Source organism: Colobus angolensis, unplaced genomic scaffold (genome assembly GCF_000951035.1).
Source record: "Colobus angolensis palliatus isolate OR3802 unplaced genomic scaffold, Cang.pa_1.0 Scaffold286, whole genome shotgun sequence".
In the NCBI taxonomy this organism is placed as follows: Eukaryota; Metazoa; Chordata; class Mammalia; order Primates; family Cercopithecidae; genus Colobus; species Colobus angolensis.
In genome coordinates, this window is record NW_012116110.1 from 1528018 (window position 1) to 1551115 (window position 23098).

A 23098-nucleotide genomic window follows, 5' to 3' on the forward strand; every position below is an offset into this window, starting at 1 on the left:
ACTCTTCCATTTTTCCAAATCACTGTGGAAGCTGAGTAGGTGAACAGACTTAGAGCAGGGGTCTTGGCCTTCAGCGTCTACATATTCATTTATTCCTTCTATTCCTTCTGGCTTCAGTGTGGGATTCCTGCTCTTAACTCAGTATGTGCCCTCCAAGTACAGGGTACCTCTGTTTTACCCTCTCCAGATAGTAAATATCCTTTTGCTAGGATGGGGAAGAGAACTCATCCAAGAGTGTGGGGTGTTGAGGGAATCTAGAAAGCTGGTGATTCTCACACAACTTTTCTAATCCTCCTTATTTTAGTCTACCCTCTTTATTCCATTTCCAGTGTTACCTGGTGTCACCATTTCCTGGAGTTTAGATGATGTTAGGAAAAAAAATAAAACTGATCCAGCTTAGAATCTTTCTTTGACATGTCAGGTTAGTTTATTTACCCATCATCTTTCTGGCTTCCAGAAGTTAGCTGTTGTCTCTTCTTCCATTTCCCATATCCTTAAAGGTTCATTCATTTCTAAATAATATATATTCATTGTAGTTTCCTATGGTTTCTGGAAAAGCAAAATTTGGATTGGTGGTTCAATCCACCATCTTTACCCAGAACTTTAATCTGAAAGTCGACATCAAACAGAAGTATCCCTTATGACTAATGTTTTCAAAAACAAGCAGAATTGACCTCTCACAAGTCTTTGCTAAAAAGAAATGTTTCTAAAGGATGTACTTTTAAAATAAAGGAATTGAACCTTGAGGGAAGGGGTAGAATGCAAGAATCAATAGACTCGGAAACCTGGCAGAGACTCCTGTGGGTGCCACCTTTTGGGGAACTATTTTCTCTTGGAAGAATTCAGTGATATTGCTGGCCCAGTATGGAAACTTAGAGAGATGCAGAATGTCATCCCCCACGGCAAGACATTACCATGGCTAGAGTCACAGAAGCCATTGCAGTCCTATTGCCTTGTTTTGGAGTGAAGCCTACAGGTGAGGGAACAAATTTCCCCGTGGAGCATCCCCATCCCCCACCACCAGGGGAGAAATTCTGAGTGCAGTGGCTTTTTAAATAGCCGGAAGTCTCATTTGAACTTGCTATGGGTGACTGAATAAATAAACCTTCTACATCCCAAACGAGTTTTTAAAATGTGTACATAAAATTGGAAAATGGATAAAAGTAATCTTTTCAATTTGGGGAGGAGTTGAAGGCACTTCCAGCTGTTCACAAAACAAGATGCTCCATTTTAAAGTTCCCTGTTTCTGACACTTTTATTAGATACAGACAGATTTGCCCCTCAGGCTATAACCAGCACCGAAGATAATTTCCTTTAGCCTCTAGAAATACAATCTTGTAAAATGCCTCTTCATAGATACCGTTCCATTTTGTTTGCTCCACCTCAAATATTACCAAATGAAGATTTCTATTTTAATCCTAAAATTATTTTCCCATTACTATTTTAATGTCCTAGTTGTTGGTATTTATAATAATACACATTCCGTAGGTTAAATGTTTCTTCTGGATGGGTGTGGTGGCTCATGCCTGTAATCCCAGCATATTGGGAGGCCAAGGTAGGCAGATCACTTGAGGCCAGGAGTTTGAGACCAGCCTGGCCAACATGGTGAAACCCTGTCTCTACTAAAAACACAAAAATTAGCTGGGCATGGTGGCGTGTGCCTGTAATTCCAGCTACTCGGGGGGCTGAGGCACAAGAATCGCTTGAACCAGGAAAGTGGAGGTTGCAGTGAGCCAAGATTGCACCACTGCACTCCAGCCTAGATCACAGAGCAAGACTCTGTCTCCAAATGAATGAATGAATGAATGTTTCTTCTTCTGATAGAACATCAATGCTGCTAATTGTCCAATTTTCATTTCTAGCTTCTGTGCCTCCCACCCTAAGAGGCAGGACACTATTTTAAAAAGGCTATTTTGATGGATACACTATGTCATCAATTTCAACTACAAGCCTGGACCTGTGAAAAACTTGAGTTGTTAGAAAATTAATAATAAATATTTATATAGTACTTGGCATGCCAGATACTCTTTTGAGCACTCTAACAATATAAACTCAAATAGTACTCATGATCTCCATGTAAGGTAGGCATTGTTATGATTTCCTTCTTACAGATGAGGAAACTGAGGCACAGAGAGACCAAATAATGTGGCCTAGGTTCATAGATAGTAAGTGGCAGAGCTACAGGTTGAACCCAGGTGGTCTTGCTCCAGTGGCCGTGGTCTCAATGCTCGCACTCTTGGTATAAGACTTTCTCACTCTCTTTAAACAGCTTTTTTTCCTTCTGTTAATAATATTTAATTTTGCTGATGATGAAAGGATTAAGGCAGTGTGTTCTTAATCCCAGCTCAGTAGAATCACCTTCAAGAGACTTAAGCAAATACCAATCCTTTGCTTCTATCCTAGAAATTATTATCTGATGAGTGCCAAGCTTTGTATTAAAAAGAAACAATTCCTCAGATGGTAGATGGTGCTCATGGACAGCTGGAGCTGTGATTTGCTGGATTAGGTCATTGAGGCATCTTGCAATGTCTGGTAGTAGAGTTTCTTCATTATCACCAATTGTTTGGGCCTTGGGTACTGGGAAAATTGGAAAGAATTAGTGTCATTTGACATCTTTGAATTTCAGGCCTCCAGATTTAGCAGTAACTCTGTGACTCAGCTTCTCAATGCTAATGTGTCTTTGCACACCATGCACACACCCCACACACCTGTTCAGAGCTGACATTCACTATCTGTCATCCTCCCAGTTGGTGTCCGTTCTGTCTCTCGGTGCCGAGGCCTTTATTGTGAATATCACCCCATCCGTGTTCATGTCAATCAAATCACGTGTATGGATCCTCACTCTAACAGATGAATAATGTCAGAGATTATGAATCGGAAGCTAAGCTGGGGTTTCATTGCTGTTCTTGGAAATGCTTTTGGCTACAGAAAGCTTTATTTTTCCTGTTTCCATGCCAAAGCACTCAAACGAAACTTATAAAGGAGAAAGCACACCACCTGGGTTTAGCCTAAGTTGCTCATGGGCCTCCCCAGTCTCTGGAGCCACTGTTAGCTAGAATATGTCAAATTCCGGTGTGCTCTGCCTCACTCTTAACCCTGATAGACAACACAGAGTGTGAGCTCCTGGGATCTGGGGGGATGTTCTAGGGGTGAACATGTGTGCACACAAACCAGCCTGCACCTCTGGCACAGCCACGATACTGCCCATTCTCACTGCAATGAACCCTGAAATGCCAAAGGCATGGTTGTTGGTAGCAAAGCGGGGCATGGCACTGCTGCTCACCTCATGTTAATACTGTCACAATCCTTATTAATGCAGGTCATAGAACCATTTTTGGTCCAGTGTTTTTTGAGAAATTTAGGGAAACAGATTTTTCTGGCTTTCCTAACAGCTTGGGCTTACTCCTGGACTCAGATAGGAAACCATGGAGCTGGGCTGGAACAGACTCATGTGGCAGGATCCAAGCTGTTTCCTAGTCTTATTTCCCTCCAACATCCAAGGCCTGGCACTTCCTTCCAGAGGTTAAGTTCTCTCTCTGTGGCCTCATCTGCCTCTCATGAAAGTGGACTTTTGAGAGTCTGCCTTTCTCCGGTTTGCCACATGTGCTGCCCTGACCCCCGCAAGCCTGCTTTTACTCCCTGTTCAGTCTGTTGCTCCTCTTCAGATTGGCTCTGTGCTCCAAGAACACATCTGTGATTTCATTTTTATACATATCCCCCTGGGTGATTTAAATGTAGTTCTTTTCCTTCTACTCATAGGACTGCAGCTTAGGCTGGTTCTTGGGCCGTGTGGAGTAGTGAGGATATGCTCTTCCTTAGCCTTTCTTTCAACAAACATCTTTTGAGTGACTACAGTTAGCCATGTATAGAGATAGCACAGGAGCAGATACAAAGATAAAACACACTTGCTCTGCTTTCTACCCTTGAAACTCAGCCTCTATCGCAGAACACAGAGACATAGACAAAGTCATTGTCATACGGCGTTCTGTGGCATGAACGTTTGTGTCTGCCCCAAATTCATATGCTGGAATCCTCACCCGCAAAACAATGGCATTAGAAGTGGGGGCCTTTGGGAGGTGATTAGGTCTTGGGAGCAGAGCCATCATAAATAGGATTTAGCACCCTTATAGAAGAGGCCCAAGAGAGATCTTTGCCTCTTCTGCCATGTGAGGATACAGTGAGGAAATCGTTATCTGTGAAGAAGCAGGCCCTTACCCAACACCCAGCCACCAGAACTGAGAAATACATTTTGGCTGTTGATAAGCCACCCAGTGTACACTTTGTTATAGCAGCCTGCGCAGCCTAGGACAGAGCGTCATACATGCTGCAGCACAGACACACCAACAGCATGGGAGAGGGGCCATTTGAACTGGGTCTTGAGAAATGAATAGAAATATATTAGTTCGTAGTAACTAAGTACCACAAACCAGATGGCTTAAACAACAGAAAATGTTATTGCCTCACTGTTTTGGAGGCCAGAAGACCAAGATCACTGGCACTGCTATCAGAGGGATTGTTCCTTTTGAGGGCTGTGGGTGAATCTGTTTGATGCCCCTCTCCAAGCCCCTGGTCTTCCTGGCCTCAGCACTGCCTGTGGGTAGAGGTAGGAGGCCAGGGACCTGGGAACTGGACATTCCAAATTTCTGCTCAAACTTTCCCGTGTTGGGTGGATGGCATCAAGGTTGTAAGGGCTTTGGTAGGAGCTAGAGCTGGCTCCCACCCCAGCCCTGTACTTTTGAGCAAGTCACATCAAGTCTCTGAGCCTAGTTTCTTCCTCCACGAATTGATCATGGAACCACCTGGCACATTACAGACACTCAACAAAACGTGGTAGTATTATCACTGTGACTGGTCAGCCCAGAAAACCTCAATTAAAAAAAGAATTGGAAGGTTGCATTCAAACTGTAATGAAGGGTGTCTGACTCCCAGCTAGGATCCGGAGTAATCTGATGAAGAAAAGATTAATGGTAGAGAGAAAGCATCCATTGAAGTATCTATTTCCTTTAAAATGCTCACTCTAGAAGATGTACCTACTTTACGGGTTCAGTCATCTGAGTGTGGCAATTTGAACAGTGGGCTATATATTTTGTAGTAAAAGGAGATTTGTAAAGACTGACTACCCCTTGGGTCTTTGTGCATCATGGGAGATGATTCAAATTCGTAGCAGGCACATGACTGCTCTTTGGGAGTAAGAGGCCAACAGGGCTGGACAGTAACCAAGGACCATCGCTGGCCTCGGGGCAAAGCCTTCAGATATGTCCTGCTGGAATACAACTATGGAGGTCGCTGGCAGGACAAGCCCAGAGCCTGGAATGATTTTACCAGCTCGTTTTAGCCTGATTGTGTGTAATGAGTGGGGGCCTGTTGGGTGTATGCAGAGAGAGAGATGACATGGAAGCAACACAGACCACTGACTGTCGGAGTGCATATTTGGTCTTTTCTTCTGAATAAAATTAGAATAAAGTTTGCAAAATTCACAGATATGTTTAAAAGTTTACTGGAAAACACAAAAATTTATATCAATGGGCCAAGGTAAATATATCAATATTTATAAATCAGTGTACACATTTAATGTAATTCCAATAAACAGGTCAAAGATTTTTTTATTCATTCCCCCACATCTCCAAAACAGCCAATGTTCAGTTTTGGGCTGGGCGCGGTGGCTCAAGCCTGTAATCCCAGCACTTTGGGAGGCCGAGACAGGTGGATCACGAGGTCAGGAGATCGAGACCATCTGGCTAACACAGTGAAACCCCGTCTCTACTAAAAAGTACAAAAAACTAGCCGGGCGAGGTGGCCGGCGCCTGTAGTCCCAGTTACTCGGGAGGCTGAGGCAGGAGAATGGCGTAAACCCGGGAGGCAGAGCTTGCAGTGAGCCGAGATCCAGCCACTGTACTCCAGCCTGGGCGACAGAGCGAGACTCCGTCTCAAAAAAAAAAAAAAAAAAGATGTTTTTAAAAATACTGAGTGTAGAGTGACAGAGATAGAGGTGAGCCCATACAAAGTACATCAGACAGAGAGAGAGAGAGAGAGAGAGGCAGAAACACACAAAGACAAAAATCCAGAGACAATGGCTTGGCATAGATTAAAGGAGACCCAGGTATGAAGAAAAACAGATTACATATATGAGATAAATGAGAACGCAACAAGGTATAATAACTACAAAAGATGTTACCAATTGTATTATTAATTACCTTACATCTGTGCAAGACCTAGAATATACGAAGTCCTTTCCGTGTTTCCAAATACTGGCCAACTAGGAGGTGAGCTAATTAATGGCTTCTCATCCCATCCCTGACACTTAGAGACATACAGCCTTGGTTAAAAGTCATCTAGACTTCTTTGCCTCCATTTTCTCTACTGTAGAATGGGACTGCTCCTGTGTGCCTGGCTACCTCCTCTGGAGGAGTGAGCAGTGAGGCACCCTACTCTCTGTCTCCATGGTTCTATCATAATGCTGCAAACTTCAGCTCAAGAATTGAATTTAACCTCCCAACAGGTTTTGTTCTACCTCACAGGGATTTGAGTATATTGTTTTAATTTCTTGCTGGCGTCTGAAACTCGGGAGCTGTTATAGACATATCTGAATATTGGGCTTCTTTTGAAACATGAGCAGATGGGGTAGAGATGGTTTCTGTAATACCCTTTAGTTGGGCTTATTTACCCCAGTTACCCACAGTCTCCAACCCTCCCTATTTCCTCCCTGTTACCAGATCACTCCATTCATTTATGTGACTTCCTTGACCTCTAGACTTTTTATATTTGCAGCCTTTATTCTATCTCATCCATATATTTTATTGAAATTATTGTGCCATGGGTCAGTCTCCTGTCTCAGCAGCAGAGGATGTGTCTTCTTGACCCCTGGATTTCCAGCCCCTAGCATAGTGTCTGGCTCACAGTAGGTGCTCAGGAAATATTTGCTGAGCTTATCATGGCATTGGCATGACACTGTGTGAGAATAACAAGTAAGGAGAGAGAGCAAACAGAAGGGTAAGTGGGCAGTAAAGACAGCCTCTGAGATTGGCCTAACCTCTGTAGTACAGGCAAAGGTGCAATCATAAACGCTGACTTTCTTGCTTTCTTCCTACAGATTTGCTCACTCCCTCCAATGCCTCGCCTGGCTATGTGGGAAGACACTGGATAGAGAGGAGCAGCAATGCTTCATCTTCCTCAGCTTGACCCAGAAAGTTAGAAGCAAGAACTTGGTGATCTCCAGGCTAGAAGTGGTACAATAAGGAGCAAAGTCTCTGGTGAAAGGTACCTGGAGGGAGGCAGGAGCAGATTGGCAAAGAGCAGAGAGGATGGGCAGGCTCTGCGAGAGGTGAGCATCATGCAGGAACCCATAGAGAAAGCATGGCGTGGTGCCTGTGTGTGGTGTAGGCAGTCCTCATTAGGAGAGACAGGCCTGTGTAAGGAGGAAGCATTTAGGGGTAACGTAGTGGATAACCAGGAGGGGTAGGCATCTGGGATCAAATCCTTGCTGCATGCTGGCTGGATGTGTGACTTTGAGCAGGTTAATTGACCCCCTCTGGTCCTGTTTCCTAGTCTATAAAATGGGGAAAATAATGATATTCACCTCTTAGGGATATTGCATGGATTAAATGAGATAATGCATGTTAGGTGCCTGGCATGTGTTTACTTACTGCATTCTATATTAGTTTTCTATGGTTGCCAGAACAAATTACCACAAACTGGGTGGCTTAAAAGAACAGAAAGCTTTTCTCTCTCAGTTTCAGAGGCCAGAGCCCCAAATCAAGGTGTCTGCAGAGTACAGTCTTCTGGGGCTCTAGGGGAGAATTTGTTGTCATTCCTTGGCTTGGGGCTGCATCACTCCAATCTCCGACTCCATCTTTACATGACCACCTCCTACATGTGTCTGTGCCTTTTCTTCTGTCTCTTATAAGGACACTTGTCATTGATTTAGGGCCCACCTGGTAATGCAGGATGATTTCATCCCAAGATCCCTAACTTAATCAAATTTGCATAGTCCCTTTTTCCAAATGAAGTCACATTTGCAGGTTCTGGGATACAGATGTATCTTTTGAGCCACCATTCAACCTATTACAATACCTAAGTACTGGGTGCTTTCTGTAAGCCAGAACTTGACATGCGTTATTTGATCGGTTGCTTAAGCTAAATCTTGGAATAACAGAGTTCTGGGTTCCTTGGGGCCTGATCCTGTTTTCCCAAGTAATAAGAGGGTACCAAGTGGGTACCATGTGGGTGCTATGATTAGTGACCAAAGGAAGTAGGTTGACGTAATTTCTAGATTCCCTGGATTCCCTCCTCAGTCCTTTCCCGTGCATCCTGACTTAGGCCACATACAGTATCATTTCCTTTCTCTGCAAAATGTCTGTGGTAGGCATGGTTGTGCTGTCAAGATCCTCCTTCAAGAAAGGACTTAGTCCCAGCGGCTGGGAGTATTGTCATCCGCCTTCAACTTCTGATCCTCCCCAGTGCAGAGAGCTGCCTCACTGGAGATCACTTCTGTCCCAAGGTAGGCCACATCCAGTGACAGATGAAGACAGCACTACAAATGCCCTTTCATTTCAGCCTAACATGAGACAAGTTGGATGGGCCATTTTAACTCCATAGTTCCCTGGGGGGTTGATATAAGTTTTGTGGGATTTGCATTGCAACTTTAATTCTCCCTCCACCCATTCCTGCTTCCCTCCCTCCCTTCCATGACACTGATCCCAAGGTACTCCTGATTAAATACCCTGCACATTAAACTCCAAATCAGAGTCTGCTTCCCAGACATTCTAACTTGTGCCAATGTCTAAGGATTGTATATTCTTGGGATCAAACAATTATATGCAAAATAGAAAATTTACTCTGAGTTTGTATTTAAGTATAGTGATTCTGTTCCCATAGGTGGCAATACACGATGTCACCTTAAGGTTGTAAATCATATTTTAAATTTTGAGGGGATCTCTTTAGGGTTTTGAGGTTTTGTATTTTCCTATGACTTAGAACATATGACATGAATCGAAGGCAATTCTAAAACTTTGAAATATTCCATAAGTATCTGGAAAAAGGAGCACCAGTTTGATTGTTGCTGAAAACTTGTTTGGTTGAAAATACTGTTTTGAGGTTTCAACTGGATGTATAACTGTCTTTGAATTTTTAGTTAAGTAATGTGATGAAATGCATCAGATATTTAACACCATCTGTGATCAAGAAGTCAAAAAAAGAATATAAGACCCAAGTGAGAGGGGCTCCTGTACTGGTTGAGAAAATAGGCTTTTTTATGGCCAGGCGCGGTGGCTCAAGCCTGTAATCCCAGCACTTTGGGAGGCCGAGACGGGCGGATCATGAGGTCAAGAGATTGAAACCATCCTGGCCAACATGGTGAAACCCCATCTCTACTAAAAATACAAAAAAAAAAAAAACAAAAAAACCCTAGCCGGGCGAGGTGGCAGGCGCCTGTAGTCCCAGCTACTCCGGAGGCTGAGGCAGGAGAATGGCGTAAAACCTGGGAGGCGGAGCTTGCAGTGAGCTGAGATCCGGCCACTGCACTCCAGCCTGGGCGACAGAGCGAGACTCCGTCTCAAAAAAAAAAAAAAAAAAGAGAGAAAATAGGCTTTTGGAATGAAGCAGATCTGGGTTTGAGTATTGTCGTTACTGTCCACAGTCACTGAACTCTGCACCTCAGCTTCCCCATCTATTAAATGGGGATAATAAACATATTTATCCTATAGAGATTTTGTGAAGCTTAAGTGAGATTATCTACATAAAACATTTATAATGGCAAACACAATAAATGTTATCATTAGCTATTACCTGAGGCACACACTAATGAAAAAGTTTTAGACCATTTGAATCATTGTTTACAGAAAACACATGAAAATTTGCTCCTACCTTTAAAAAAGGATTCCAGACATATTTTGCTTATTAGGGAGAAGGTTACTAAATTTTCTGATACTGAAAGTAACATCTGAGTGAAGACCTCATTAGGCAGTGAGTTATGTGGCTCTTTGTGGAAGAGCATTTTGAGCAGAAGGAACAGCCAGTGCGAAATTCTGAAAGGATAGCTGCACTGTGTTTGAGGACAAGCCAAGAGGTCCGTGTGGCTAGAGAGGAATAAGCAGGGTGGTTGAAGTCAAAGAAATAAGAGGGTGGGGCCGGGTGCAGTGGCTCACACCTGTAATCCCAGCACTTTGGGAAGCCAAGGCGGGTGGATCACGAGGTCAAGAGATTGAAACCATCCTGGCCAACATGGTGAAACCCCATCTCTACTAAAAATACAAAAATTAGCTGGGCATGGTGGCACACACCTGTAATCCCAGCTACTTGAGAAGCTGAGGCAGGAGAATTGCTTGAACCTGGGAGATGGACGTTGCAGTGAGCGGTGAGCGGAGATCGCGTCACTGCACTCCAGCCTGGTGACAGAGTGAGACTCTGTCTCAAAAAAAGAAAAAGAGAAGGAAAGCAAGAAAAGAAAACAAAGAAGAGGGTGGAGCAGGTCTTATAGGGCCTGGTTGGTCATCATGAAGACTTTGGACTTTACTAAATGACTTGGGAACTTGTTGGGCCTTGAGCTAAAGAGAGACATGGCCCAATTTCTGTATTAAAAGGATAACCCTGACTAGTGTGTTCAGAATAGAGTAGGGTGAGCAGGGTAGAAAATGAAGGGAGACCGTGGTCAGGAGGCCACTGCAGTGTCCCAGGCTGATGGTGAGGGTATCTTGGACCAACCAAGACATCACCACCACGGGCGCAGAGCATGGTCAGCATCTGCTGTGTTTCAAATCCTGAACTGATAGAAATTGGCAATGTCTGACAGGAACAGATGAGCTGGAGATGCCTCCAAGTTTTCTCTCCTGAGCAACTGGAAGAAAATAGTTCTTTTAACTCAGATGGGGAAGACACAGGGGAAAGACGGGTTTGGGAAGAAATATGCAGCCTTCATGTTGGGACCCGTTAAGTATGAAATAGCTCTGAAGCATCTAATTGGAAATGTTGAGGTGGCAATGAGATCGAAGAGTCTGGCGTTAATGAGCAGTCTGGGCTAGACATATAAATGTGGGAGTTATCAGGTTATCATTGGTATCTACAACTATGAGACTGGAAGAAAGCATTGAGGGGCTGGATAGTGAAAGAAACAGGAGTGATAGGGAGGAACTTGGAGGCACTCTCGTGTTAAGCGGTTACAGAGGTAACAGCAAAGAGGCTGAGAAGAAGCGGCCAATGAAAGACAGGAAACCCCGTGGTCTGGAAGCCAGGGGAAGGCATGGGAGCAGGTTGAAATGATGGCTCTACAGGGGTTTGTTAGGCCAGGGGTCCTGAAAGTATTGTCCCAAACCAGCTGCAGCAGCAGCAGCTTCTGGAAACTTATTAGGGACGTGCAGCCTCTCAGACCCACTCCAGAGTTACTGGATCAGAAACGGAAGGTGAGGCCTTTTAGCAGATTCTGATGCAGTCAGGTTTTAAAACCACTGCCCTCCTCACAAAATTGCCTGCACAAAATTATAAATGGGAGAAAGGAGGAGGAGGAGGAAGAAGAGGAGGGGAGGAAAAATAACTCTTTATAGGAAGAGAATATTGTTGGAGACCCATTTAGTGCCCAAAGCAAACAGGTTCCTCAGAATTAACTGCCTCCAACAACCCCCTCCCAGTTTAAAGCCTCCCACTAATCAATCTATCATGGCTCTTTGGAGAGAAGGAATGCCCCCATTTCACCGGACGGAGGGAATGCTGAGCACCAGGCATGCCAGACATTCCACCGGCTCAAAAAAGGGGGGGTGGTATTCCAGGGTTAGCTTTGCTGAACCGTAAATGCTGAAACTCCTTAGATATAAAGCTTATTCCACCCAACCGTTTCCAAATTTTCCTCCAGGCTGTCCTAGGAGAATTCCACCCTCTTTCATTCTGGGGAGAAGAAGTTAAAATTAGGGCCAGCCCTGCGGGACTGACATGCCAGATGCAGGGAAGCTGTCCCCAGAAATAAGCGAGTTCCCACCGCGGCTGGGCGGGGCGGGCGCCTCGGGTCCCAGCCCAGCGGAGGGACTCCTGGAAGGCCTGCCCCTTCCAAGTGTCTGCAAGGGCTCTGGTCCCAAGCTTTAAAATCCTGAGCGAAGGCACTGCTGGCCGACCTCTCCTCTCCCAGCCAGTCGTGGCTGGCCTTTCAAAGTGTGCAGTTGTCTCCTCCCTGTCCAGCCCCACCGTCGCCCAGGACCAGCTGGGCTGCGGTCTGACCTGAGGCTGCTGCTCAGCGCCGGGGCGCTGGCACTCTCCATTCGGGCACCTTCCAGCAAACCACTCGGCTCCGGGAGCCGCTCTGCAAAGTTGGGCAGCTCGGAGCGCAAGCTTTACCTCTCAACTTCTCCCTTCCCGGGTCTCCGGCGCCCCCGCCTCCCACGATCCCTTTCACTAGGAGCAGCCTGTCCCAGGGGGCTGGCAACTTGCACCTCTTCCTAGTCATCCTCCCTGAAACGCGACCATGCTGTTAAGGGGCGTCCTCCTGGTGTTGCAAGGTAAGGCCTGGACCCCGGGACAACCCCGGAGACGCTCTGACTACTCGCCCCCGCTCCTGCTGTCCCCGGGGGCCCGGCTCATCATGCTGGGCTGGGCCATCCGAGGGCGCCTCCCGATCCTCCCCAGCCGCTAACTCCCTACCCTTGCCAAGCGTGGGGTGGGGGTGGGCGTGGGGTCGCTCAGCGGAGGGGCCCGGGGATGCTAGGGGACAGGTACTGCATCCGTCTCCTGCCCCCGCCCGCTCGTCTTTCCCCCACTTTCACCAGGTAGTCCCCCTGGGGCTCCCCGAGTTGGTGCAAATGCTCCTGGGGGGAGCTCGAACTGAAACTCGCTTTGTGCCCGCAGCCCTGCAGCTCGCCGGTGCCCTCGACCTGCCCGCTGGGTCCTGTGCCTTTGAAGAGAGCACTTGCAGCTTTGACTCCGTGTTGGCCTTTCTGCCGTGGATTTTAAATGAGGAAGGTAAGGGGGCTCGGTGGACAGGGGCGCGAGGTGAACTTTCTTCCTTGATGGCTTGCTTTTTTTCCCACATTGGTAATGTTATCTTGGAGTTAATTCTCCGCGGCAAGAAAAGTGTGAGTCATGGATCCTCCTTCAGGCCCTCAGCTGTGCTGCAAGGGATGGCCGAAGCAGGCACTGGGCGGGCGGGAGGCAGCCCTTTGTTTACCTGGCCTATGGGTAGAAGCTTAAAATTTGCCTCTCACCCCAGCACTCCTTAATGGAAGGGAGAAACGGAGCACAGCTAATGATTGTTCCCCACCAGCTGTGTGCCCTCTGCAGGCCAGCAACCTTTCTGGTCCTCAGGAGACATGTCTGTGAGTTGGGAAAAGTTGGATGGGACTAGCTCTCCTTCAGCTGTGCAGAAAAGGTTCCACAATTCTGTGATGGGACCTCAGTGCTAAGACATCAGGTCTGCGTTAATCCTGACAGTGGTTTTTGCTGCATGATTTCATCCTCACACTCCTGTTTATAATCCTGCCCTGGACAAAAGAAACCATGTACACTGCCAAATGCCTGGGGTCCCTGTCTCACTGGTGGGCATTGTCTTACTACTCTATACTGTTTGGGTCCCAAGGACAAAGTTGAAATGTGGAGTCTTCTGAAGTGTCTTCTTGCCTTTATATAGGTTTTTTTTTTTTTTTTTTTAAAGTGTGGTTCTCAGTACCCAATAGCAGGCGGCACTGGGTGTCCTTTCTCCTTTCCTTTCTCTCTCTCTCTTTTGTGACCACCAGTGAAACCTGCTATCCACAGACTATTTGGATTGGAAAATAGCCTTCTTTAAAAAACATAGTACCCTAGATGAAACCAGCTCACCTCCTTCCCCACTCAATTGCCCTCAGGTCCCAGATGCTCCCACCTGGCTGCCTGGGGGAGGATGGAGTCCAGAACCCCTGGTTAGATGTATGAACTGTCACCACAGCTTACGCTGCCCCAGGCCTTTACTCAGGGTTCTGCGTACATTAGCTTCTCTGACCCTCACAGGTAGGTGATGTTGGACCCATTTTACAGAGGAAGGAATCTCAGCCATAGAATATTCAAATGGCTAGTTCACATCACAGTGTCACTGAGTGGCTAACTCTGAGTGTCTAGTTAGGAAGGAACTGGTTCAGTAGTAATCTCCGTCTTTATCCAACAGTTGCCAAGTCTTGACTACTACAGTTTACTTAGGGGTGGCTGGGAAAAAGCAATTCCTGATTGATTATTCGAGGGATTCCTATCTTGCTGATGGCTTTAGGAAAGGCTCTGTGATCTCACCACTCACCCTTTCCCTATACTGGCTGTATGGAAGCATTGTGGGAGATGGCCTTAGAAATGCCACGAGACTGGCTTTGGAGAACACTCTTCTCCAGCACAGGGCTTCTCAGGCCTCAGCTGCATCAGAGTCACCTGGTGGGCTTGTAAGATACAGATTGCTGGGCCCCACTCCCTGAGTGTCTGATTCAGGAAGACTGAGAATTTCTAACAAGTTCCCAGGTGATGCTGATGATGCCGGTCTCGGGACCACACTTTGAGAACTGCCGACTTCCACAGTACCTGTACACACACACACAACCTGTGCTGTTGTTGACTCTGAGTAGCGCTGGCACTAGGGTGAAGGAGCTACTTGCAGGACCCGAGAGTGAACAGCTCCTTAAGTCTTGTTCCCTAAGCACTTGGCTTGCCTCATCCTAGTGCTGGCCCTGAGAAAAGGAAATCAACATCATTCCTTAAGCCAGGAGCCTTAGTTAGTCTCTGAGCCCCTGCCTCTGGCCCTCTGTCAGGATGGGGGCCCCCTCACAGCCTGCCTCTGGTCAGTGGGCATGCCACAGCATGCTTAACACAACTGCCTCCCAGACCCACAGGAAGTCTCTCTGCTGAGTTGGCACCTCTGCCCCAGCACGGCAGTTAAACCATCCCCCTTCAGGGAAAACAGGAAGACACTTATAGAAAAAGGTGATTACAGTTTAATAGTGTAATGAAGGCACTGTGGCTTTGCTTTCTGCATTCTTTCTAACAGCTACTGCTTTGTAGTTCAGGACTGGGACTACTGGGTTGGCTGGGGGAAGTTAATTTATTCTCCTCTGAGCACTCCAGGGTGGAGCAGGCAGGTTAGGCTCCAGTTGTTCCAGCTTTAGTTTTTCAAAGGCCAGAACTTGGACGTAACGGTGTACTCCAGGCTCCAGGGCAGTGAGGTAGGTGTGTGGCAGTTGCTATGGTTGCCTGCTAAGAAGACATCACTAAGAATTTCCCTTATAAGCCCATTTCTAGGTTGGTAAATTAGAGATAATAAAATTCTTCCAGGCTGAAATTTGGCAAGCTGTTCACAAACTTCTCTGCAAATGTACTTCTTGCTGCAGAAACCCTTTGAAACTGGTTCCATTCACCTTCATGTACTGGTTCCACCATAGAAAGTAATGGGTTTCAGAGACTTTTGCCCAGATGAATTTTTTTTTTTTCCTTTAAGTTATGGGATACATGCACAGAACGTGCAGGTTTGTTACACCGCTATATATGTGACATGGTGGTCTGCTCCACCTATCAACCCATCATCTAGGTTTTAACCCCACATGCTTTGGGCATTTGTCCTAATGCTCTCCCTCCCCTTGCACCCCACCCCCGACAGGCCCTGGTGTGTGAAGTTCCCCTCCCGTGTCCATGTGTTCTCACTGTTCAACTCCCACTTATGAGTGAGAACATGAGGTATTTGGTTTTCTGTTCCTGTGTTAGTTTAGTGAGAATGATGGCTTCCAGCTTCATCCATGTCCCTGCAAAGGACATAAACTCACTCTTTTGTATTGCTGCATAGTATTCCATGGTGTATATGTGCTACATTTTCTTTATCCAGTCTATCATTGATGGGCATTTGGGTTGGTTCCAAGTCTTTGCTGTTGTAAATAGTGCTGCAATAAACATATGTGCCTGATGCACTTCTTATATGTCCATGGTCAGTAGGTTAGTTTATAGTGGAGAGAACAATGCAAGAGGCCAGAGAAGGGAGGTTAGTTGGGACACAAATCTGCAAATTAGGATTTCATCACAGGAGAATCAAATCTGGAGGTAGTTGGAAAAGTCATCTTGTCTCTAAATATCTCCTTTGCTGCCTGAAATAGTATCTGAGGTTCACATCTTTGATTTGGAGTATTAAGTCCCTAGATATCCCTGATTACAGTTCCAGTGTCTCTATTTCATGGCCACTTTAAAATATGCTTTATCTCCACTGGGCACAGAATAGGTAAGTTTTGATCAGGCTTGGGTTATTTATCCCAATGGCATATTCCCCCAGGGAACGCCAGGTGCACTATTACAGGGGATCAGGCACTGAAACCCGGTTTTGTCTACTTTCTCATTTTGCCAATGGTTGTCCCGTTTTCTTGATCTCCCTCTATTCTTTTTGTAGAATATTTTAGTTTTCCCTAACTTGTCAAGGGAAGTGATATTATCAGACTCAAATTAGAACTCACTTCTAAATCTTAAGTTTGAACTGAATCCAGCAAAGAAGTGATCTGGTTTTGTTTGTTTTTTGTTTTGTTTTTTTGAGAAGGAGTCTCACTCTGTTGCCCAGGCTGGAGTCCAATTGCATGACCTTGGGTCACTGCAAACTTCGCCTCTCAGGTTCAAGCGATTCTCTTCCCTCAGACTCTCAAGTAGCTGGGGCATGCACCTGTAGTCCCACCTACTCAGGAGGCATGTGCCACCATCCCAGGCTCATTTTTGTATTTTTAGTAGAGATGGCATTTCACCATGTTGGCCAGGCTGGTCTTGAATTCCTGACGTCAGGTAATCCACCCACCTCGCCCTCCCCAAAGTACTGGGATTACAGGTGTGAGCCACTGCGCCCAGCCAGGGATCCATTTTATCCTGTGAAAATCTTTCTCCATTCAGTCATCCTATAAAAAAAATCATCTTTATTCACAGCTCAGAGGATCTGGGAACCCCTTTGAGCGGTGGTCCTCAGCTGAAATCCGGGCTGCTTATTCCACTTTCCTGATGCCAGCTGTAGGGGCAGAGGCCCTTTGCCCTGAGGATTCTTGGAGACCATGCAGTTGGCCTCGCATCCAAACAGGCACAATTCAGAAGAATCATTGAGTGGATTTTGGCTTCATTCTCATTTTTGGACATCGTGGCTTAGCACCTTTAACTGAACTCTGTGAGGAAGCCTCTCAAGGAGCTGAGGCAGGGGAAAGCCAAGTCTAGGTGTTGCCCCTTAATTAGGAGTTTGGAACACTCAGCTACCTGGAAGAAGAAAGTAGCTGCAGAAATGTCTCAGGTGAAGAGGAGGTAAAAGGAGAAATTGAAAGCATTTGTTATAGAGAAGACCTACATTGTTTTTCCACAGTAGGAGTCAGGGCTTGAGAAATCACCTAATATAGAAAAAGGTTGAATGGCTTTTGTATCCAGGAGTGAGTGATAGCATCTGAGGCAGGCAAGTGGGCTACAGGGTTGGGCATCACAAAGGTGGGGTGTGGGGGCATGGTAGAATGTCCCGAAATCACGTGTAAATACATGTGTGTTTCTCTCTCTGATTCCCTCTTCCTTCACCCAAACTTGTCCCTTCTCTTTTAAGGACACTCTCGGCTCCTTGGCCATCTGCGTTTCAGTTCTGCACTCAGTCATGTGCCAGTTATTATTAACAGTGATGAATCCTGCCTGATATTTCTTGGGGCTGGAGCCACAGTTCTGGCAAGGATCCCAAGTTCCTGGGAGAGGACAGCCAGTCTTCTCCTTCCTGCAGACCACAGCTCCTTTCCTGACTTTGGAGGGCTGATTCAGCATCCCACCCTGACATCACAAAGTTCCTAAGGCCAGGAACGAGTTAAGCTCATCTGCGTGGGGCTACCTGGTCCTGCGTTATGTCTGCAGGTTGTTCTTAGAGCTCTCTAAGCAGAAGTACAATCCTCACATTGTATGGGGGCTGGAAATCTGCACGAGTCGGGGCTGTTCCTTAACACCCTCTGGGAGAGATGGTAGACCTCAGATGGGAGAGACGGTAGTTACCCTTGCAGTATCACATGCCGTTTCCTGCTGCTGCCCTGGCTGTGACTGCTGTCAGGTTGAGCATGGCTGTGCTGTGCTGTGTCTAAGGGCAGCCTTGCTTCTGCCTTGCTTCCTGGGAACCCAGATCCTAGAGCTGGGCCTTGGAGGTCATCCAGTGCAGCCTCCTCATACACGGACCAAGTCAGGCAGCCCTTGGACAGGGCCTCAGCTCCTTGGCTCTCCACCAGTTCTTTTTCCTCCAGCATTGGAGGAAAAATCCCTGTCTCCACTTCGCGTTCTAAACTCTGAAACTTTGTTGTGTTGGAAACTCTTCATCAGAGAGCTAATTATATTTCAGACATGTGGAAGAACTCAGATTCCAAAGATGCAGTGTTTGGAGCCTACCAAAGCCACAAATGCTACATTTTATGCCATACCATGTAACATGTATTCACTCTTTCAGATGTATAGGAATCCCACCTGTCTGCGATCTTCAGCCTTTAGAAGGGGCCTGGCACATACCAGGTGCTCCATAGATATTTGTTGAATGAAAGAACCTGTTGAATGAATGTATTAGATCATGAACATATCCTTAAGCATTTTCCTATGTGCTCCTTGTTCATTCTGCCCCTTCAAAGGTAGTTCCTTATCATGAAGAACGGTTTAAGCCTCGTGGTTAATATAAGCTCTGGAGCTGGGTAACTTGGATTAGAATCCAGGCTCTGCCCTTTCAAGCTGTGTGGTCTTGGGAAAGTTATTTATCGTCTCTATGTCTCAGTTTCCTTGGGTATAAAATTGAGATAGTAAAAGTACCTATCACATGACATTGTTGTGAAGACTATATACATTAATACATGTAACACAGAGTGAGCACTTTATACATGTAACCTGATGTTACTCTTACTTGATGTGTCTTTTATCAACATCATAAACTTTATATAGAAACATTAGTTTTTCTAATTCAGACAGCTTTCCAAAAGAGCTTTTGGGGAGCTAAGGAGAGTGTAGTTTTCTTTTGCTTATAGTTGTGCCATCTACTCTTCATTCCAACCAGAGAAAGAACCTTATTTTTCTTATCATTTGGCTCTGCTTTAAACACTGGAGCCTCATCTCACTTTCGTGTGGCTGAACAAGGTGTGGATATAAAATAATAACACTGAGTTTCACACTTAGTATATAGTCTCTCCCAGCAAATGACACGTTTTTCTCTATAAATTGTTGGTTGTTGCCAAGAATGCTTTGCTTCCTGCTTCATTATTCTCCCATCACAGCCTGCTAGTGCCTCAGCATCAAACAGCTCCATTAGTGATGGCGCTGGTGCTTTCTATGATCTCTCTCTCCTAGGTTCTTGGACAAGATCCTAACCCTTGGCCTTCTTGTCAATCAGTCTGGGTTCTTGAGTTCCCTTGCCTGACCCCTCCACTTGAGATTTAACCCACCTGGGGTGGTAATATCTGCCTGCTAACCCCTGCCTCTACTGGCTTCTGTGGATGTAAGCTGTGTTTGGGCAGCCTCCTCCTTATGAAGACCAACACCCCATCTGGTTTCCTCCCTACTCAAGTTAGAATTGCTGAATGGGAAGTGGCTACCCAAATCCTGGCCTGATCTCTAATAAGACACCTGGGAATTTTTAGGATGTTTCCCTTCCCATAATTGCAGAAGTCAGCTAATATGTGGGGAGGAAAAAAATAATTTTTGTCAGAGGACTTTATGCTTTTGTTGCCATCTTCAAATCTTTTAGCCTATAATTACCATGTTTTGGTAGCTTGTATCTTGGAGTGTAATATTCATTTAAAAATTTTGGTTCTTAAAATAACAGAACCTCTTTGGTAGATCACCCCAGCATCAGTCTTACTTCTGTCTCTTATCAAACAATATTAGGTTTTGAAGAAGTTGAGTAAAATCCATTTATGTTAGTAGAGGTGATGGGTATCCCAATAAGTGGAGCTAGAAGGTAATTAAACTTGTCTTGGGCGTCCTTGTTGGTCAACCCTGATTTTCATGTCTAACAAGTATCCCAGCACTCTCCTTCAATTTTTCTTATGCTTTTCTTAACTAACTAAATCATATAAATGTAGTTATGCATTCAGGTCTAGGTTCTTGGAGTGTTTGATTACATATCCATCTATTTAATGTATATTTACCTATCTAGATGGATAGATATAGTTTCACCTATGTAATGGTTCTTAGCCCTGGCTGGAAATTAAAACAGGTAAAAAAAAAAAAAAAAAAAAAAAGATTTTAAAGCTATATCCAGGTCTTACTCCAAGAGATTCTGATTTCTTTGTCCATAAATAGGACCAGACTTGGCATTGTTAAAAAACAACACACACTGACAGACTCCCCAGATGATTCTGATGTGTGTCCATGGTTGAGGAATGTGTATTGGAATGGCTTTCAACTCCCCAGCTTCTCCAGATGTAAGAAAGAAGAAATGCCCTCATCTTAAGAATCTTTTGAGGATTAGCAATTACCCACAGGCTAATGTAAAAAACGCCTTGTTTGGCATTCAGGGCCCTTCACAGTTTGCTCCAAATTATGTTTCTCCTCTTCCCTCCCATTAATCTCTAATGTGCTGTTCATTCAACACGCCCTTTACTCACTTGCTTCTTGTTCTATTTGCAAAGTTCTCTTTACCTGTATAATGCTGCTTTTCTATTTTCCCGTCTCATGCTCATCTATTTAGATCCCACCTATGCTTTAAGGTCTAGCTGTTTCTCAAAACATGCCATAACTTTTCCGGATGAAAACCCTCCCTTCCCATGGTTCTCTTCACTTTCCACTGTGTAAGTCTTCTTATTGGCATCTCCTGATAAGAGTCTCCACCCTGTCACCTCATCAGACTGTTATGTCTCTGAGAACAGGAATTACATCCTCCTTACAATGCCTGACAATGTGTGGCATCAACAAGCACTTTGAATTTAACCAATCTCTAAAGCCATTGTTGAGATTGATAGAAAAAAAATAAAAACCCTTAACATTTTTTTCCTGTAGTAAAACAGGTTGTGTTTAGTAATCCTTCCTACCATGAGACTTCAAAGAGTTTGAAGGCTTATGTTGTAATTTCCAAATATAACAGCAAAGCAGTATTACAGCTTGTCTCACCAGTACATGGCCTGTTTCATCCCTAACTTGCCAATGGACAAAAAGCTTTTGGATTATTTACCCATCAGAGCTGCCTAAGTCCCTTGACTCTCTGCCATCACAAACAATCACAATGCAACCTTGAGAGTGGCGCTGCTGGGTCTGGAAAGTATTTTTGGCAAAGGATGACCAGACTTTGAACTAGCAATGGAGAGTGGGTGTTTCTGAGGCACTCGGTTGTGAGATGTCCATAGTACCCACCTTGATGGTTAAAAGCACATAAGGATATTTGCTCTGGAAAGAAGTTCTCATATATGGTTATGACAGATGGAGAAAGCAGAGGATCAGGTTTGCAAATCAGTGAGATCTTCCAGAATATTTGCTTTCTCTACTTTGTGAGAAATTTGCATATGTTTTATGGGATTCTGAGGCTAAGAATAAGATAATAAAACAAGTGGCATCGTTACCATAATTTCATTGCATCATGAATAAATAATATGTTTTACAGAAAAGCTACTGCAGACTGTTCACACTGTGAACAAGCATCTAAGTGTCTACTATCCATCAGGTTCTATGTTAGTAGTTGGAGGACATAGTACATGAGTACACGGTCCATAGGGTTCACAGTCATGGTCCCTGCCCTTGGTGGTGGCCCTAGGCCAATAGAGGAAACAAAAACCCATAATTGTGGTAGAAAGTAAAAGGAATTGTGTGCTAGTCAAGGCTTTTCATTTGATCAAGGAGTGAAGGAGGTATTGGAAGGTTATCAGTTAGCTCTCAGAATCAACAGGAAGAATAGAGAGCAGCATTTGGGCAAGAGTAATACAGAGATGCAAGGTGTAGGCAAGGTACTTCTGGAAGAGGCATTTGTGTGACTTTGTTACTTCACTGCTGGACCTGCCTGTTCATTCAGTAGCTGTGAGGAGGCTCCCTCAATTTGAGGGAGACAGAATTGCCAATGGGGAGGCTAATTAGGAGGCTACCCAAAGATCTAAGGAAGAGATTATGAGGGCCTGAATTAGGGCAGGGGTGTTAGGCATGAAAGGCAAGGGGTAAATAAAGCAACTTAAAGGGGATTAAGTTGATAGGGCTTGAGTACTGATAATGATGGATAGGAGTAAAGAGTCAGAGGAAGAGTGACTCTGAAATTTCTAGTTTGGGCAGCTGTTTGGTTGATGGTGCCAACAGTTGGGAAAGTTTCAAGAGGAACTTCATGCTTAGGGTAGAAAAAGATATGATCAGTTCTGAGCTGCCTGGGACACATCCAAGTGGAGATTTCGAGCAGGGCATTGATGTAAGAATCTAAAGGTCAGGTATAGTCTGGGCAGGACTATGGTAACCTTCAGCAGAAAGGCAGTGGTTAAAATTATGAGCAAGATGACATCACCCAAGGAGAATGAATAAAGTAATAACAGCAGGAGGCTAAGAAAGATGCCTTGAGTTCACATTTAAGGATTAGGTATAGGAAGGAGATGGGGACATGAAAAAAATAGAAGGAACTGGGCATGTATGAGGAGAATTAGGAAAGTGAAAGACTGTAGAAGCAAAGGAGTTAGGAGTTTCAAAAGGAGGATGTGATCAGTGGGGCCCCATGCAGTAGGGTGGAAGAACAAATGGGAAATGTCAATAGTTGGTAGAGACTTCTCAGCAAAAAAAGTTTAGATGTGAGAAGAAAGGGGTTCAACCATATCTACAAAGAAACTTTAAGATGAAAGTTTTTATTTTTGTTTTCATTTTGTTTTGTTTTGTTTTAGGAAGGGGGGACTTGAGCTTGTTTCTATGGTGAGGGGAAGGGACCAGCAAAGAAAGAAGATTGAAAAGAGGGGGGCTTCTTTGCTAGCTCTGGATTAGATCCAAGTTCTACTTTGATGGTTCAGAAACCCTAAGAGCCTAGGAATTCCTTTTCCCATGTAATTCCAAGTACCCTCCACTGAGTGGCTCGTGGGCACTGGAGTGTCAGCTTCAAATGTGTGAAATTTTATTTCTACTGTAAATACAAGGGAGGTAGGAGCTTGGGCTGAATCTGTGGTAATTATGATGTGCCCTGGAACTTACTCATTAAAAAACAAAAAAAGGCCAGGCATAG

General features: G+C 45.1%; 1 protein-coding gene across 2 annotated transcripts in view; it reads left to right on the plus strand.

Annotated features, from left to right (window-relative positions):
• The first annotated feature begins 11681 nt into the window (after positions 1–11681).
• The window catches only part of MAMDC2 (MAM domain containing 2), a 179657-nt gene continuing 168240 nt past the window's right edge, over positions 11682–23098 (plus strand). For both annotated transcript variants that reach the window (XR_001002521.1, XM_011948898.1), the window contains exons 1-2: positions 11682–12476; positions 12823–12936. Coding sequence is in view for 1 of the 2 variants with exons in the window: in XM_011948898.1 (XP_011804288.1) it covers positions 12443–12476; positions 12823–12936 (148 nt within the window). In the remaining variant the exon portion in view is untranslated. The remainder of the gene's footprint in view (positions 12477–12822; positions 12937–23098) is intronic.